Source organism: Plectropomus leopardus, chromosome 10 (assembly GCF_026936395.1).
Source record: "Plectropomus leopardus strain MGB_pleo_1.0 chromosome 10, ASM2693639v1, whole genome shotgun sequence".
NCBI lineage: Eukaryota > Metazoa > Chordata > Actinopteri > Perciformes > Serranidae > Plectropomus > Plectropomus leopardus.
The window spans coordinates 21,074,157-21,092,273 of record NC_142185.1 but is presented as its reverse complement, the minus strand read 5'-3'; the positions used below and the strand labels follow the sequence as shown (position 1 = coordinate 21,092,273).

The window sequence follows — 18,117 nt, the reverse complement described above, 5'->3', positions numbered from 1 at the left end:
TATTGGTGACTCTAAATTGCCCTTAGGTGTGACTGTGAGCGTGTATGGTTGTTTGTCTATATGTGTCGGCCCTGTGATAGTCTGGCGACCTGTCCAGGGTGTACCCCGCTGGGATTGGCTCCAGCACCCCCACAACCCTTACGAGGACAAGCGGTTACAGAAAATGATTGACTGACTGATTAAGCTGAGTGACGTAAAAAGAGCTTTCAGTTCCAAGAGGAAAAATACTAATTTAGGAGTTGACCAAGAGAATTTCTCTTTTTAAATGAAAAATTTAGCTTTTAAAATAACAAAATGTATTAAATATTCGAGAACACGACTACTGTATTATCATAATATGAACGTTTTTTTTCCCCAACTTCAATGAAACAAATCAGTTTTTACAAACATAGGTGACCTTGTACAGTGACAATATCTTCATATCAAGATGTCAGACGAGCAAGAAACAAAGCACACATTCAGTTAGCAGGGAAGAATCTGAATTGAAAAGAAATTAAATAAAATAAATAACACAAAATAAATAAAATTAAATAAGGAAAATAATACGACATGTTGTTCTATAGGTTCTCTTCAAGATTATGTTCTTCTGCCAAGTTATAAAGCTCCATAGCATTTGCCTTCATTGATTTCATAGACAAAATGTAACAACACAGCTCCTTATGGAATACGAAATAGTTTTTCTTATGTATAAAGAATAATAATTGTGTTCATTGCAAAGTCATTAAAAAAATAACCATTTTTTCTGAGGTTAAGAGAAATGTTAAAACTTTGAAAACAACCAGTAATATAAGTCTTATCATAATTTACATCCCTGATCATAAGGTGGCACTTTTGTGAACGTCCTTCTTCCGCTGTGACGCGCCTTGATTTACGGATGACGCCATACACGCGGTCTGCTCTTCTTCTCTCTGATTGGTCCTCCGGAAAATGAAAATGACATTAACCAAGATGGCGCTGGGCGACAGAGAAAAGTGATGAGAGAATAGAAACAACAAGCGGTACAACTATATAACAGTGTGCATTTATTCACCCTGTGCGACTGTGTGAAAACCGGACTCCTATCTTAGTACTGGCGAGCTGTCAAGCGCTTGCTGAGAGACCTCAACGGTCTACGGAGACATAATTATTCAGCTAACTGTTTGCTAACTAGCTGCTAAAGTAGCTAGCGGAGCTAACGTTCGCTAACTGCGGAAGGCGAGTGAGGAGAAGCTGGCAGCGGCTCCAAGTACAAGCCGACAAACCGAGCGGATATTTTAATAACAAGCGACCTCTTCTTTTCAGACTTTGACTTTTGTTAAGGAGTTTGTGGCTCGGACCGGGTCATTTAAACTAGGGGTCGGTCAGGAAACTCTGATAAGGGAAGCAGAAAAAGACGAGGAGAGGCGTCATCTTTGCTGATCTGACGCCATGGCTCATTCCCCGATTCAAAGTGGACTGCCGGGGATTCAGGTGAATAAAATACAATGTTATGATATTAATTAACTTTCAGAGGCAAGTTTTGGTTCAGAGCCACCCGACATTTTACTTCACGTTTCCATGCACAGCTCGGAAGTTAAACTCGACGCCTGTAAATAACTTAATCTGCAGGGACCTTATCGCCTTTGCTTTCCAAAGATAAATGCACCTTTTTGTCAGAGTCCAGTCTGACAGTATGTGATAAGAGGACTGACGCCTCGTTTGTCTGTTTGTTGTCAAATTTAACATGTACTGAGTGACTTACAGGTTGTCGTATCAAATACATACAGTGTATTCTAACTGAACTTAATCCTAATTTAAAAACAGCATTTATTGTTTGCAGAAGAAAGAAACGCCTATCACAATTAAATGAAAAGTTGGCACCTAACTTGTTATTTAGCACATGTCCACAGCTGTAGTTTTGACCAACATTTAAAAACTTAACGATATGTAAATTATAGTGTGGTAAGACAAGCGAAAGCACCCTGTTCTCACGTTTTAAATGCCGGAAACATCTAATGTTTGGCATTTCAGGTTGAGAAATGACAATTGTCATAACAGAAATCGTCTAATCCAGTCATGTCCAAAGTCCGGCCTGGAGGCGAGTTGTGACCTGCAGAACAACAATAAACATCCCTTGGCTTGTTTTTCTAAATATACTTTATGATTAACACAATATTGGTCAATAAAGCAAGATCACTTTGCTTTTTTCCCTCATGCATCTCACAATGGCAAAGCTATTGTACAGTTTATAAACATGCACCAGAAGTAGGAACTATGCAGGCAGAACTAATGTGTTCTCATAAACAGACAGTAAATCAGCAAACAAATAGTTACCCAACACCAGATATTTCCTGCTTGGTGGCAGACATGGCCACAGTAAAGAAGCGTACAGTCAAGAGCGAGGGCTACCTATTCCAGGAGTGGTGGTAAGTTTTATACCTTTTCAGACTACAGTGATTGCAGTGCACATGGGTGCAGGACTAATAACTTCAGTTCTAATAATTCCATGTAACTGATCTGATGCTTCACATGTAGTACTTTACCTGTATTTTTACTTTTTACGGTAGTTGATATGTCACATCTTAAACCCTATTTGACATTTATTCTTTAACAAAGCAGTCCACTTATCATACATTGGTTTTGACTTTTGTTTTCTTTATTGATTAATCTAGCAATAACTTTGTCAGTCAATCAATATTAGTGTGGTGCATTTAAATTAAGAAAATGGTAAAGACCATGCAACTAATGACTTCATTATTGAACAATCTTGCAAAATCAATAGCTCCTAAGCCAACCCATTTAAGTTGTTCATTTTTTTGCGGCCAACACTAAAGATATTGAGTTTACAATTAAAATAAACAATGAAAAGGAGACGGTCTTGAAATTTGAGAAGCTGGAACCAGTGAAGGTTTAGATATTTTGCACAATAAATGAATAAAGTGACTAATTTATTAAAAATAATTGTCAATTATTGATCCACTAATCACTTAATTCACTAATAATAGTGTCACTTATGTAAAATTGCTTTCTTTTTGCCCATTGGCCCATCAAAATCTTTAGTCAGTTTACTATAACAAGAAAATAGTCCATCATTAATATTATGTTGGCAAACTAATATATTAATTGATTGTTTCAGCTCTAGTTTTGATATCTCAGATTTTTGACAGTAGTAGAGCTACCAATACCATAGTAGCTTTAATAGTTTTTATAGACTCCTGTTTAACTGTAAAGCCTCTGGAAGCATGGTTTTAAATAGTAAGAATACACATACTGTGTCATACTATGTGGGTATCTTATTAAGTATCTACAAAACCTGTGTGAAAGTAAATCTTCCCAACTATTAGAAAACCTGTTCAAAACAGCTAATTTTAGGATAATAGTATTCCTCCACACTGTGTGGGCATGTTAGGTCACGTTTTGACTGACGCCTCCTTGGATCCCACCTCGGTCAACTGTCTCTCCTCTCCACGACATCCATAAAGCAAAACAGAGTTGGCGTGGTAAAGACCTCTGTTCAAGCGCTCTGACTCTGAGCTTTCAGAAACAGAAGATTCTCAAAATGTTAAATTTCACTCTGTCACTGAATTGTGAGTTAACAAAATGCTTTGTGTCCATATTACTTTAGCATACAGTTAGCATAACATAACACATACGATATGAGCTGAAAAGCACCCATTTGTTATCAAAATTATGAATGCCATGATAAATTGTGGCAGCACTGAGATACTTCAGTGTGGCATGATAAATTAGTATCAGCTGACTCCTTACTTTGAATATGGATTGGGTATAACCATGCCCAAATCAGCACAGCTTCAGGAAGCTGTGGAAAAAAATAAAATGACAGTATTTCAATTTGGATTTAGGCTAATATTATAAACATTTTTGGTAATTTGGGTTCCCAGAGGCTTTAATCATTTTTGAGTTGGACCAGCCACTAGCTGGCAGTCAGTACATGTCCTGTTTGAAGACTTGATATAAAGTAGGTCACGCTACAGCCCATGTAAGAATGACAACCTCCTGAGGTGACATAGCCAACACATGCATGATCATTCCACTGACTGCACACAATAAATACTCTTAAATTATGAATGCTTCATTAACATATGCACAGACAAAAACAGGTTTAGAGGGTATAAAACAGATCTGAGCCTAGAGGATAGTATGCAGAGGAGTGTTAGCAGTTGGAAGGCTGGCAGTGAGCCTCCGACCCTGAGGGTGTGGTGCGTGGATGACACTAGACTACACAGTTGTGTGGTGCAGATGGGAGAGCATCAAACACATGCTTTTAGAGCGAGGTTCGGGCAGCTTTAGCTGTCGCAGTAAACCTGCTGACTGTGGATATGGCAAGTACATTCCCATCATGTGTAGTCTGTGGTCGCAGCGCCCTTGTTGTTTTTCCCATTGTTTTTTCAGAGGTCAGCCTCGACATTATAATTTTCACCTGGATGACTGACCACACCAGTGTTATGATAGTATTTTGGTTGTGTTGTTTCTACTCTGCTTTATTCTGCACCGCTCTGTCTCTTTGTCGTTGTTGTAAAGGCCCTTTGCTATCAAATTCAGCAGACACCTCTTTGCCAATTTTTCAAAGTGCAGCTGCTCGTCTCCCCGTCTATATAGGTTTGACCACCATGCATTAGCACTTTTACAGGAAACTGTTCTCGGGGGTGGGGGGTGGGGGGGCTGTAATTGTGCAGCAATACACTATGCGAGCCAACAAATCATCGTCTTAGGGCTGGGTTACCTGGTAAATTAAGAACTTGGCTCATTATTTTTTTTATTATTAAAGCTGCTAAAAAAAATAGGATTTGTTGGGATCTTTAATTGTTCAGACTATTTTCATAATATGCAATATGAAGATTTAATATACAAGATTTTATATTTATTATTTTTTGTGTTATGTTTTTCATAGAAATTATGACCCTGCAAACTCAGATGGTTTAGGCTAATGATTGCTGCATGAAAGGAAATTGAACTGGCCAACTCGAAGACCATTATTCCCTCCCTGGAGCTCCACAGGGAATTAAGCCATTTAGTTTAGTCAATAAGTTTGGGTGTAGTGCTTCAATTTCTGTTTAGCCCTTGTGGTAGAGGTCATGAAGCCAAATTTACGTCTGTGTTACCTTGTCTTGTGATTTAAGTGTCACTCACAGCCACAAAAATGCATCTTGGAAGATAAAAATATTGGTCTAGGTGCAGAGGTCGAGATCAGATTGCGGTACAAAACTTGAACAGGGCTGATGAAAGAAAGGATGGGATAAAAGATTAATCTTTTTAGTAATTTTTCAAGAAAAAATTACAAACATTTTCAGGTTCTCAAATGTAAAAAATTGCTACTTCTTGTTGTTTTCTTCTTGTTTTTCTCTATTTGCTGACATTCTGTAGACATAAAGGTTTATCTAAAAGATGTCAGATTAAAAATAACAGTGCATGACAGTTAGCAAGATATTATTAAGACTGCTGGAGGGAGCTAATTTGTTTGTAAGTTGAGCTGCAGGTTCATGTTGAGCTGTGTAACAACTGCATGAACACCTGTAATTTTACCTCCTGTGTTTTTATGTTAAACTTGTCTGTTGATTCAGTGTTTTTTAAAAAAGCGCTCTGTTTTATCTCCCCATCCTTCTCTCTGTCACACAGAATTTCAGAGCTGATCCAGAGGAGTTTTTTACTAAGCTGGACAAAATAGGAAAAGGGTCTTTTGGTGAAGTTTTTAAAGGCATCGACAGTCGGACTCAGAAAGTTGTGGCCATTAAAATTATTGACCTGGAAGAAGCAGAGGATGAAATAGAAGACATTCAACAGGAAATCACAGTTCTCAGCCAGTGTGACAGTCCCTTCATCACCAAGTATTATGGATCCTATCTTAAGGTAAGCGTTAATCTCAGGAGGAATATCATCGTCAGCTTTCTAATAACTCATGCTCGACATAATGGATATGTGAGTAGTGTGTTCCTGCTAGCAAGTATACGCAATGTAGGTCAATAAATAATGCATATGGGCAATGGAACAAGTATTGCCTGTGTAATATTGCACAGATTGCTGTTGAACAACATGAAATAAGCAGACGTTGCTGTAGTATGTAGCTTGAGGGCTTTTAAAAGCACAGTCTGGAAGTATTTGGACACTGACATATGTGTTATTCTATTTGCTCTGTACTACGGCAGATTAGATTTGAAATAAAACGGTGACAATAAGGTCAGCGTGCCGACTTTCAGCTCTAATATCAGGATGTTCATGTGCAGATTAGGTGAACAGTGTAGGTGTTATAGCCTTTTGTATACAGCTACAGGGGTGCAGATTCTGTGATATTCACCTGATGTGAGTGGGAGCAACCTTAAAGCTCAAAGTCAGCTCTTTAACATCCTTGTTTCAGTCACGCTATGTGTGATGGTGCTTAGAGTGCTTCTCACAGCGTTTATGGTACTTAACAGCAGTGAAGAGAGTGGTGGTCCATTAGCTCAAGATGCACAGCTTGCTGAAGGACAGAATTGAGATTTGTTTGTGTGTAGTATGTAAGCATCGCATTTGTGCTGTGTGAATGTGTGCTACAAATTATTAAAGTGGTAGTGTTAAGATCTACAGTATTCTAGTTTGGCAACATTTTGAGCACTTTGTCCTAAATAGAGATCAAGCGTTACCAGTACAGGGATTTTTTTCCCTGTTGATTTATTTCAGGTTTTTCTGGTCAGTAGTAGTGGGTGGCAGCAGTGGCAGCCATTGATCCTGCTAATGGCAGTTTCTTTTTTTTCTCCTTTTTTTCTTTCAAACAAACTGCTCGTGCTGCTGTGTGTGCCAGAGAAGTTTTATCAGATGGGTCCTTTCCAACAGTGTGTGTTAGAATTAAAGAAATAAAATTAAATAGGTAGTCTGTAGGTTGAAACTAAGGAAATGATCACAAGAGATACATTCAGGGGGAGAGACGTGAGGCAACGGTACTGTGAAAGAAAAAACATTACAGTAACATTTCTGTTTTTGTTCTGTTGTTGTTTAAGTGGAATAACGTGTCAGTGTGAACTTTTACTCTGTTTTTAATCCCTTGAAACCTCAGCAGATTGGCTTGATTTCTTTTAAAAACATGGGAAGAAGGCAGTTTGCAGAGAAAGAAGAAATTAGCGAAGAATTAGTAAGACATTAGTAAAAAGTACAAAAAAATAATCTGAAAATTAGTTTTTAAAAAAAAGGAAGTTAAAAAACTTACCTTGAAAAAATGCTTTAAAATAACAATAATTTTGAATGTGTAATTATGATCACTGTAAATATAGTTTTTGCCTATTTTTTCAAAAAATATATTTTCTAAGTTTATTATTCTTTGTGATTTGTGAAACATGTATTACCAAAGTGCTCATTGTTTTTCTCCATGTTTTGAAAGAAATTGCACCAATATGCTCAGGATTCCAAGGTTTAAATACTCGAGAAAAACAACTGAAAGCAGCACAAGAAAAGGGATGTCGCTCCAGCTTTCAAGGGGCCAATAACTACAACAGCTTTGAACACTATATGACTGAATTCCTGATTTATTTTCCAGGGTACAAAATTATGGATTATCATGGAATATTTGGGTGGAGGATCAGCTTTGGATTTGGTAAGATCTTGTATTTGAAGATTTCACCTTAAAAAAATTTGATGTGCAAGCCATTGTGGTCATTCTCTGATGTGTTAAGTCTGTACCATTTTTCAGAGTAAGTCTAATCGCACTATGTCCTCTAATTTATCTATTCTTCTAGTTGGAACCGGGTGCCCTGGATGAAACACAGATTGCCACAATTTTGAGAGAGATCCTGAAAGGGCTGGAGTATCTACACTCTGAAAAGAAAATCCACAGAGATATCAAAGGTAAGACAAGTGCATATACCACAGCCATGTTTTAACTCTTTGAAACCTGAACAAATTGACTTTATTTCTTCAAAAACATGGGAGTGTGATGAGCAACTTGGCCAAAAATGAGCAAGAAATGAGTAAGAAAAATTATGAGAAAATTACTGGAAAGTAGAAAACAAAACAAACAACAAAAAAAAGACCTCAAGAAAGTGCTAAAAAATATTAAATTTTCTTTTTTTTCTGTAACATAATTGTAAATATATGATTATAGGAATTGTAAATATAGTTTCTGGGGATTTTTTTTCTGGGGGGTTTATTTTAAAGAAATCAAATCATTTTTTTCAGGTTTTAGAGGTTAAAATGATTGCGAAAGGCATCTCAATGCAGCACAAGAGAACTAATGACAATCCAGGTGTTAGAGGGTTTACAACAGTCTTGTAAATGGTTTAATCTTGACAACATGTTCTTGTTAAAAAGCTGAAGTGAGGCTATCGGCATCACTGTTCACCATCAGTCAAATGCTGTCTGTAATCAGACCCAAACACAAGTCAGAGCAATGTAATCTGTCACATTTCACAGTCGAATGTCAATCCTATTGAGGTCTATATTCTGTAATGTCTGTCTCCTGAACAATATTATAAACAATCTTTGTGTTAAAGTGTTAATGGATGATAGATGAGCATGTTTTATCTGTTGACAGTAATAGTACTAGAGCAGGCATGTTGTTGTGGAGAGAGCAATGCAAACAGAGGATGTATTCAGCTATTTTTATCTGTACTTGTCTTTAGAAAGCTGTGTGTGGGCACACTGGTCAGAGTTCTCTGTCACGGGTCTTTATCATGCAAATGCAAAACACTTTAAAAGCTTTTAGAAACCTGACTAATGCTTTACAAGACCAAATAATCAGCTTTTTCTAACAGAGGTCTTCATTACTAGGAAACAGGTAACTGTCAGAAGCTTGCATCAATGAAATTACGAAAGTGGTTAAGACAGCATTGTTCGCATCTTTTTAGACTGAATAATAATTTAAGCACTGAATGTTTTCGAAAGCAATATTTGATGGAGCCCATATTTTTGTCCTCTTGCTTTCAGCTGCCAACGTGTTGCTGTCAGAACAAGGCGATGTGAAGCTGGCAGACTTCGGAGTGGCAGGCCAGCTCACAGACACTCAGATAAAGAGGAACACATTTGTTGGTACTCCTTTCTGGATGGCGCCTGAAGTCATTAAGCAGTCAGCCTACGACTCAAAGGTCTGAATTATCTCTATATTTTACTTTTATCACAGTCGAGGTCAGTGTTAAAAACCAGAGTCCCAAAGCAATGTACAGTCTTTGGGGAGAAAATGCTTTTTATCAATAAATTGATAATATTAATTTCAAATATAAAAATGTATATCAGGCCATCTGTCAGTCATGTTGTATAAAAAAAAAATAAATAGACTGATAGGAATGCATTGCCAGTTTGCAGCAATCTATGAATCTTAACAAACTCCACCAGATGATGTCAGCCTATTTCTCTTTTAACATTTAAAAAAAAAAAAAAAACATAGTTTAGTGCCCCGTTTAGCTGTGATGGTGAGAGATTTTGAACAGGAAGTGGGCACCACATGCCTCCTGCACAGTGAAAACAGAAGCCAAAAACTGCAGTCAAACAGTAAAGCTAAGCAGCATTTATGAAATATAAACCAATATTCTGTTACTGCGTTGCAAATTTCTTGCTTCAAATGTTTTCAAAAAAGGTGTTTTAGCTTACAGTTTTATTGTAAAATAAGATCTGGCTGGCTACCAGTGTTTCACACGGACCAGCACACATTTCGTGACCCACCAGTAGGAGCGTGTATTGGTCTGGTATGGTACCTCTGAGTCCCTTTTCTCTTGTTATGTAGCACCAATTTCCAAAGTAATTTCATCTTTCGACAGCCTAGTTTTACATGAGGACCCTCTTTGAATCGGTGACACACTTCTTTAAGTGCACATGTACAGTTTCAAGACACAGCAGCAAAGTCAATGAGTTTGACAGCTGGATCATAAAAGCTTACTCTAGTTTTAACGCATCAGCTGGGTTGGACTGAGCATCTGGAGTTGTGGGAGTTTTTTTATTGGGGCTTGTTGTTCTGTGAGCCAGCTGTGAGTCCAGCAGCACCAATGCAAGCAGGAGAGAGGGGACAGTGAGACCGTAAAGGCGGATATAACAGGCTTACTAAAATGTCATGAGTGTTTGTGTTGTCGAACCCAGGTGAAACTTAACCATACTGTGTCAACAGTAAGCGTCAATATAATGAGTCAATATTTAAAATGAAAGCGAAGAACATAGTCTAAAGAACACATTGTTGCGTGTGAAGTCGTTCCCATTTTGTCCTTTTTATTGCTCTGTTGACTGATGTGTGCTAGTTTTTAAGCACTTTTTAAAGACTGGTGTTCTAGACTAGAAATTACCGAATACATATTTTTAGAATAACCACAACATGAGTCAGTGCGGCCTGTCGACACAACCACTATGTCACAGTCTTCGGTCTGCAGAGCTTCCTCAAATACATCCAGGCTGCTTCTGTCAAACAGTTTAAATGTCATTTCACGTAGCGTTGTGTCAGTGTGTATTTGTGGAGCAGTGTGTGAGATACTGCTGCTTTAAATGCCCCATATTATACTCATTTGAAGGTTCAGACTTGTATTTTGGGTTTCAACTTAAAAATGTTTACATGCTTTAATGTTCAAAAAACACCTTTTTTTCTAACACTGTCTTCACAAATAAACCTGTATTCACGCTCTGAAACACCGTTATAGCACCTGCCTCCTCAACACCCTCCTCCCCCTCTCTTCTCTGACTGGTACTCGTTTCTTGGTCTTCCCCAACTCTTGCTTTCAGTGTATCTGCATCATCATTGCAGCTGGGGGGGAAATGATTTAATGGTACTTAAAATAATAAATCAACCAAGTCTAAAAATCTCCTAAACAAGTGCCCTCACACTTGAGGCTCCCATGCATTAACCATTTATTTATCTGCTGACTGTGGGAATTATCCATACCATGTCAAGCAACTGTCCAGCTTCAATTTGCAACTTCTTTTCCGGTGAATTTGAGTTTAATGATGTAATATTATGACTTTTTTTCTCGCAAATATATGACTGTAATCATAATAATATGGCTTTTTTCTTGTAAATTTATGGTTTAACCAAATAATATTATGACTTTATTTTTGAAATTCAAGATTTTTTTTCTTTAACATGGCCCTAATTCTCCTTTGTAGAAAACCCCCATGTTATTTACATAAGTTGTTTAGTTTTTAGCCACATAAATAAAGCCCCGCCTAAAAAGATCAACATCAGTGTAGGTGCATGCTATATTTAGAATATCTTAAATGCTTTATCTTGCTGTCAGACAGCCGTCTCTAACAGGGAATTGTGGCTATTATCTCAAAGCCATCAGACTCCATTTACAAAAACATCTTTGTAGAACACGGGAGTTGTTGGTTTACCGCTGCCTCAACCAGTTAGTATAAAGTCAAGAAAATATTCCAAATATAGCATACACTTCAAGTGAAAAGGATTTTTTGTTTAGTTTTTGGCAGCTAAAATGCTTTCTGCTGCAGACAGATATTGCTTAGCTTTCTTGCCTGTAGATCTGGTTTATTAAAGATGCTAGCAACACAACATAGTACTTAAAATAAGCACAGCAGAAACATTTACAACAGAAATAAACAAGTTTGTAGATTTCACACATCTCTGCAAGTCAGATCAGTTGCCAGTTTTCTACCCCAAAGTGTTGGGGCGTCAGATCTATAGATTTGCATCATTGATAATAGCTTGGGTTCATGTTTACTTCCTGTCAGCTGATGTCATTCACACATTGCAAAACATTTCAACAGGAAATGCAAAGCGATACAAATCACTGCAGATTGAATGTTTTGGTACTGTATTTATGTTGCACCTATACCTGATTTAAGGTAAAAAAAAAAAAAAAAAGACAAGGTAATCTGACTTTTTAACAATTTGGGACCTTTAATAAGATTGTTTCTCCTGCTCCGAATGTCTTTGTTTTACAGGCAGACATCTGGTCATTAGGAATAACAGCAATAGAGTTGGCTAAAGGAGAGCCGCCGCACTCTGAGCTTCACCCTATGAAGGTCCTATTCCTCATCCCAAAGAACAATCCACCAACACTGGAGGGAAACTACAGTAAACCACTTAAAGAATTTGTTGAAGCCTGTTTAAATAAGGAGCCCAGCTTTGTAAGTTTAAACGTCTTCTGTTAATACTAATGTAATAATGCACAGTATTCTTTTGATATTCACTGTTACGTGTGTTTTGTGTGTTTTCATCAGAGGCCAACTGCCAAAGAGCTGTTAAAACACAAGTATATTGTAAGGCACGCCAAAAAGACGTCCTATCTGACGGAGCTGATTGACAGATACAAGAGGTGGAAGTCTGAGCAGTCCCGGGACGAATCCAGCTCTGATGATTCTGACGAGTAAGTTGTCTGTACTATCACCTTCCAATTCAGTGGCAAATTTACACTCGGGGTACACTTGTTCTGATCCTAAAATGTTGACCGTAGGGAGCCAAACGGCCAGGCGTCTGGAGGAGATGACTCTGCCAATGATGACTGGATCTTCAACACCATCAGAGAGAAGGACCTCAAAAACTTCCAGAATGGGGCAGCACAGCCTGCTGAGCTCGAAAGGACACAGGTGAGACCAGACGCCAGTGTAGAGAGAAAAGTAATAAATCAGTAGTTTAGCACCTCACGTCTCTCAGATTTCCCTTTTTAACATTTAAATGATCCTTTTTTTTCCAGGTGCAGGAGAGTTCAAAGAGGCCTTTGTCACAAAGCTTATCCACAATCTTTTCTCCATTGTTTACTGAGGTAATGGCACTAACAGTTTAACCTACATTAAAACTAGGGGTCGACCAGTATTTGTTTTTCAGGACCGATACCGATTATTAGTAGTTAATGAGACCAATAGCTGATATTTAGAACTGACATGCATTTACAGTAAAACTGAAAATCTTTCTGTCAATATTTAATATTTGGAATATTACAAACTCCAACACGAACCTGTGTTTAAAAACCTTTAGCAAAGACTTTCAACATTATATACAGCAAGTTCCCAGCAACTTGTTTTATAAAGTCAAGTGAAAATTTAATTAAAAAATGAAATAAAAAAGCTCTCTGAGGTTTTACAAAGTAAAAGTTCCTCCCATGCTGGTACTTTCTGTGCCCTTTTTAACAAATTAATTTTACTAGCAATAATTAAGATAAAATTCAAACACTGATAATCGGCAAAATGCCATCTGTTGACCCCTAGTTAAAATGATCATCACTAAGTTCATAGTTTAAAATAAAATCATTGTAAAAGTGTAATCAATCAAATTATCAAAGCCTGTCATACAGATGGAAATCTTTTGACAGGGACACAAATATATTATTTAGGAATTTTATCTTCTAATTGTCATTTAAAAAAATGTCATTGTTGCAGCTGAAAGAAAAGGGCGAGACAAATAATGGCAAGCCGGAGGCTGCAGACGAGCTGCGGGAGGCCATCTTCCTGGCAGAAGAGACACACCCAGGGATCTGTGACTCCCTGGTAGCTGAACTTGTGCAGAGGCTTCAGAGGTAATCAGGGTTCATGTTATCACTTCTCGTTATTTTTATACATTTGTTCATGGAAAAGTCCCATGAAACTGCATATTTAATTTCTAAATGTAATGTTTGTGCGTGAGCCTATTTAATGTATCATTCAGAGCATCTTTTCCAACATGTTGGACTGAATGCAGTCACAGCAGGGATTATTGTTTACAGAAAGTCCTCACACACCTCACCGAAGGTGAAAGGTTTATCGATAAAAGCTGAAGTCGCCACGAGAGTACCCACCGTGAGCAGTTTACTGCGGGAGTTAGACCCAGCATGCACATGGGTCGCACAGCTTAGGTGTGTTTGATTTGAGTCACTCAGTGTGCTCATGGGGCAGAGCATTAAATGAGGGATAAATTAAATGCTAACCATAACTCGTGAGGACATGACCCTTAAATCGATTGTGTTGTCGTGCATTCGTATTGTTCACTAAATATCAGTCACAGCCTGGGTCTGATGGCTGTTTCGCACCCTTCCCACCCCCTGACACTCTACAGGAAATATTTCTTGCGGTGTCAGCTGAGTGCAGACTGTGACCTCTATTGAGCTCTGCCCCACTGCGGCCACAGACACACCTGTAGCTTCTTCTCTGCTGCAGCTGCTGATTAACCTCTTTTCTCCTCTTTCAAACTCCTTTCAGTTCATCATGACTGATTCATATGGCTTTTGTTTTTACTTTGTAACCGAAGCAACTTGCAATGTAGCGAAGTATGATAGAAAGTTCTTAAATAGCAGTGAAATTACTGATATAAATATTTTTTTAAAAATACACATACACAAAAAAAAGAATGACTTTGTTACAGGAATGCAAGTAGATGTAATTTGTTGCTTTCAGCCCTGCATCTGACAGTCTATTAGTTCAGTGGTTCAATATTTTGGTTCACAGTGAATTAAGTAATACAGGACATAAAAAAGATAAAGTGGCAACCTATTTTCATCCATCCGACAGCTTTTATCATGTGTTTTGTTGAGTGTCTCAAGGCCTTAAGTCTTGTTTTACCCTGAGGCCTGTTCAGACACTTAAATATTCATCTTATTTTGTGATGTTTGTCAGGTTTTCTGTGCCTCAAGCAGCCGCCAGTCACTGAGAGGAGCTACATTCAGCTCTGCTCTAATTTTCCACCCTGGTGGCAGCAGTCAGATCTTTTCCTCTGACCTCCACAGCCGGGATGAAGTCTCCCAGGAAGGTCTCCATCACGCATTTGCCTGAAGCAAATCCTGGCCTACTTAATGTCTGTTCATACGCTAGCACACCACCAGAGGCTCCTATTCAGGACAGTCAGTGGCCAGCCGATCAGCTTCCACCATGACTGCCACCTGCTGTAAGATGTCCCTTCTCAATACCTCCTTCACAACTGTTTTTTGTTTGTTTTTTTTCTATTTTTGGTTTTGGTGAGTTTGTGGCTTTTTCACAAAGGTTCAGTATCCTTTTGCAGAAAGTACCTTGCTTAATGAATTGTGTGCTTGCGCGTGTGGCTGTGCGAGATATCCTGTGAAATGTGCAGTGAAGAAGAGTGACGAGTGGGTTGAAGCATTCTATTGAAAACTCAGGTATCCTGCTTTAAGTGGATCGGGTCCTCTGGGAGACGGAGAGAGCTCTATCGGGTGGTTGTACAGACTTGTAAATAAGCTAATTTCTACAGATTCATGAAAAAATAATGGAGCGTTTGTAATGGAACCACTGTGTACAAATGGCCAAATGCAAACTGTAGATAATGGTTGTGAGGTAAATATTTTGAGAGACTAAAATGGCCATACATGAGATTGCCTTGCCTTTCTACTTGTTCTTTTGTATATCAGTCTTTGATTTCTCGAGTTGTAAAACTTTTTCAGTACTCATCCAGTGAATGGAAATGGCTGCCCTCTATCATGTTTTACTATTGATTTATTATATAATTCTCTTTTGGTTTCACACTCTATGCTGTGGCTGTAATAATGTTGGAGAATGTAAAAAAAACAAAAGGCTGGATCGATGAAGCCCCCGCCAGTTTTAAAACACTGGATGCTCTGCTGCCAGCCCCGATTCCATAATGCCTCGAGTTGTGTTGGTTTGTTGGACTTTGCCTCATCCTTTCTTTTTTTTGCTGTGTGTTTTTGGCTGGTTAGATAAACTGAGGTTTTGTCCATTCATTCCATTAACAGGGCAGTGCCATCATCTAGTTTTTAACTCAACAGACTCTGTTAGTCTTCCTAGGAGCTGCAGTGGTACTATCTATCTCCTCAGCGTACCTACAGCTTTAATTGCACTTAAAGTATAAATGCCTTTTGACTATAAACAAAGTAGCCATAATACAGTAGCACGAGACTTACAGTGTTTTACAGGTATGCTATCTGGGACAAAAAAAAAGTCCGCCTGAAGTCTCGCAGCTTGGATTCTGGAGTTGGTCATGCAGTCTAATATTTGCCTGGCTGTATCTTTCCATTTGGACTCGTGAGAGGTTTTCCAGTTGTACAGTAAATGCATATGACTTCTCACACAGTAGATAACACTGCTCTCAGATGTACATATTAACATAAAGCCAGGAGGTGTTCAGAGACCAGCCACACTGCTACTACTTCTGACTGTAGTTTTAAAAGGAATGTGCATGACAGTTTAACAGTATAAAGCCTATCGCTCGGCCTGCGCAGTATGCGTTGTAGCACACTGCTGCAGGATGGGAGGAATGTCGAGTCCTGAACAGAGTTGAACCAGCCTTAGAGTATTTGTAATGAATGGGATGAATAGTATCAGCTTTAAAATGTTAGATCCAATGCTTTTTGTTGTGATTTCTCTTTGTTTCCCTCTCTGGCATTAAAATGCATTTGCAGCAATACTTTTAAAAGATGTAAGATCAAAGATATTTCTGTCATTCCTTGCCAGTGTGATGCATGCATGGACAAATGGACTCATCTTTCTTCTTCTCAGATGAGAGGCATTTTCATCATTCTTATGGAGTCAGATTATGTATCATTAATGCCATGGGCAATATACGGTACACAGAAAAAAGGGCAAGTTAAAATGAGTTCAGCATTTGGGAAATATGATTATTTGCTTTCTTGGAGAGGGAGATGGGCTCACACTACAGGAGTTTTTTGCAGATTTATCCCAGATTCACTGAATGATTACGTTGGTACGAAGCAGCTGACGGTGTTGAGATAACATTATAAGATACTGCTGTTGACAGATATTAGAACTCAGTTAAAATGTCACCTCCAATTCTCGCTGAAGAGTAGATAACCCGTGTTGACGAGAGGTGAATTGTTAAAGATCAGTATTATCTTATATTTTTCCGTAAAATATTTGACTAAGCGGCTAGCTTAGCACAGTGTTTAAAAGTGGGATGAAACAGGTAACAAAATCTGCCTACCAGCACCTCTAAAATTCATCAACTAACACGTTATATGTTGTGTGTTTAATTCGTACAAATAACTGAAGTGTAAAACAGCCATGCAGCATCTTTTAGGGGGTTATGTGCAGAGCGTTTTTTGGCTCAGACCACTAATTCCCTGGAGTCTCTACTGGTTACCTAGCAACAAAAAATTTGATTTGTTGCTTTTCTGTAGCTTCACATTTCCTGAAAGACTGAAGAGCGTCATTCACCCTCTTATGTCACTCACCGCAAGAAAGCGAAAAAGCGTATTTCCCATAATGTCAAACTTTTTTTACTTTAACTCCTTTTAATTGTATTATTTCAACAGACCATTTTCTTTCCATTTCTCTATAAACACTTTATTTTTTTCTTTTCTGCTTGCAAATTGCATTGGAATATACAGTTTAATGAGTAAAAGTCAATATTTTGTCCAAATTAGTAAGTAGAAACTGGATAACTACATCAAGAAAAGGTACAAGACTCAAGGATTTCCATTTTTACTGTTTTCCTTTGTTTTTTTTCTGCTCTTTGGTGAAAAATTACTCTCCAGTCAAACTTCTCATGTGAAATGTGCCATGCTCTCCATCCCAAACAGACAAATTCAATACAATTTGCACCTTTTACATGGTCTGTTAGGACTCTACCTTTTTATGTGTTGCACTTTGCAATTTTTTTTAATGGTACTTAAAGGGACAGTTCACCCAAAATTTGAAATAGCATGTTTTTCCTCTTAGCAGTAATGCTATCTATCAATCTAGATTGTTTTTGTGTGTGTGGCCAAATGTTGGCGATATTAGCCATAGAGATGTCTGCCTTCTCTCCAGTATAATAGAACTAGATAACATCAGGCTGGTGGTGCTCAAAGCACCAATAAAATACATCTGAAGAACTCAGCAACAAACATCTCTATCTTAAACACTCGGCAACTCACACCAATATGATGTAGATTGATAAATAGCACTGCAGGTAAGTGGAAAAATATGTATTATTGATTTGGGGGTGAACTGTCCCCTTAAAAAGGCTACAAGAGTACCCCACTCCCTTTGTGTGTTGTATGGCAGTTAAGCAGTGTGATCCCCAGGAATCATTTCTTAGCACAAGTAGGCATATATTCTATTAAACTATTTTTATAACCCAAAAGAGCAGTATTATGTAATAGTGGGAGTAAAGTTTGGTTCTGTGATGTGTTAAAGTTTCAGTAAACACTGGATAGCAATCACTTGAAATGTGTTTCATTTTGTGTGACTTTGCTAACAGTCTATAGTCCACTATACATGTTTGCTAATTCAGGACAGTGCTGTTGGATTTATTGAAGGTTGTCAAATGGTTAAGGAAAAAATAAAAATCTAGTACAAATTTAA

General features: G+C 38.0%; 1 protein-coding gene across 1 annotated transcript; it reads left to right on the top strand.

Moving 5' to 3' along the window:
- Window positions 1–906: 906 nt before the first annotated feature.
- Window positions 907–18,117, top strand: stk24a (serine/threonine kinase 24a (STE20 homolog, yeast)). Its single transcript, XM_042494556.2, has 11 exons — window positions 907–1,449; window positions 5,596–5,826; window positions 7,484–7,540; window positions 7,683–7,791; window positions 8,869–9,026; window positions 11,818–12,003; window positions 12,097–12,242; window positions 12,330–12,462; window positions 12,570–12,638; window positions 13,252–13,388; window positions 14,461–18,117. Exons 1-11 carry the CDS (start codon window positions 1,408–1,410, stop codon window positions 14,492–14,494), a joined length of 1,302 nt encoding a protein of 433 aa, XP_042350490.2. The 5' UTR covers window positions 907–1,407; the 3' UTR covers window positions 14,495–18,117.

What these genes read in the sequence shown, in the direction of transcription:
- stk24a (XM_042494556.2), top strand. Translation starts at nt 1,408, where the DNA reads ATGGCTCATTCCCCGATTCAAAGTGGACTGCCGGGGATTCAG. An exon ending in ATTATGGATCCTATCTTAAG is followed by an intron (nt 5,827 to 7,483) that starts GTAAGCGTTAAT and finishes TTTATTTTCCAG; the next exon opens with GGTACAAAATTATGGATTAT. An exon ending in AATCCACAGAGATATCAAAG is followed by an intron (nt 7,792 to 8,868) that starts GTAAGACAAGTG and finishes TCTTGCTTTCAG; the next exon opens with CTGCCAACGTGTTGCTGTCA.